This window comes from Carlito syrichta, unplaced genomic scaffold (assembly GCF_000164805.1).
Source record: "Carlito syrichta isolate Samal-C Ts95f unplaced genomic scaffold, Tarsius_syrichta-2.0.1 Scaffold106284, whole genome shotgun sequence".
Lineage (NCBI taxonomy): Eukaryota > Metazoa > Chordata > Mammalia > Primates > Tarsiidae > Carlito > Carlito syrichta.
Window position 1 is genome coordinate 29,128 of NW_007050380.1, and position 324 is coordinate 29,451.

General features: G+C 74.1%; 1 protein-coding gene across 1 annotated transcript in view; it reads right to left on the bottom strand.

The window, feature by feature from the left end:
* DPP7 (dipeptidyl peptidase 7) overlaps positions 1-324 on the bottom strand; it is a gene marked incomplete at its 5' end in the record, with an annotated part of 1,956 nt that continues 1,632 nt past the window's right edge. The window contains one exon of the mRNA XM_008067083.2: positions 1-293. Coding sequence (XP_008065274.2) covers positions 16-293 — 278 coding nt within the window. The remainder of the gene's footprint in view (positions 294-324) is intronic.

Consider the following 324-nt stretch of genomic DNA (forward strand, 5'->3'; position numbering starts at 1 on the left):
GGCAGGCAGCGCCATTTATTCGCCCCTTCCTTGAGGGAAGCCAGCGCTGACCACTCTGGACCGAGGAGGAGGCCTGGCGGGTCCAGCCACACTGGCCGCGAGTCCTCCCTGGCCTCGGTGGGCGGGGCCGCCCCTCAGCCTCGGGTCTGGCAGGGCTGGCCGCTGCGCCTGCCGGGCAGCCTTCACCCACTCGCCGATGAGGGTGGCCTCCAGCCTGCGCGCCTCCACCACGGAGACCGGGTCCTGGGGGTGGGACGCCCTGGGGAGGGAAGCAGGAAGGCCCGTTGGCTGGGCTGGCGACCCAGCCCCGACGCGCCGGCCCTC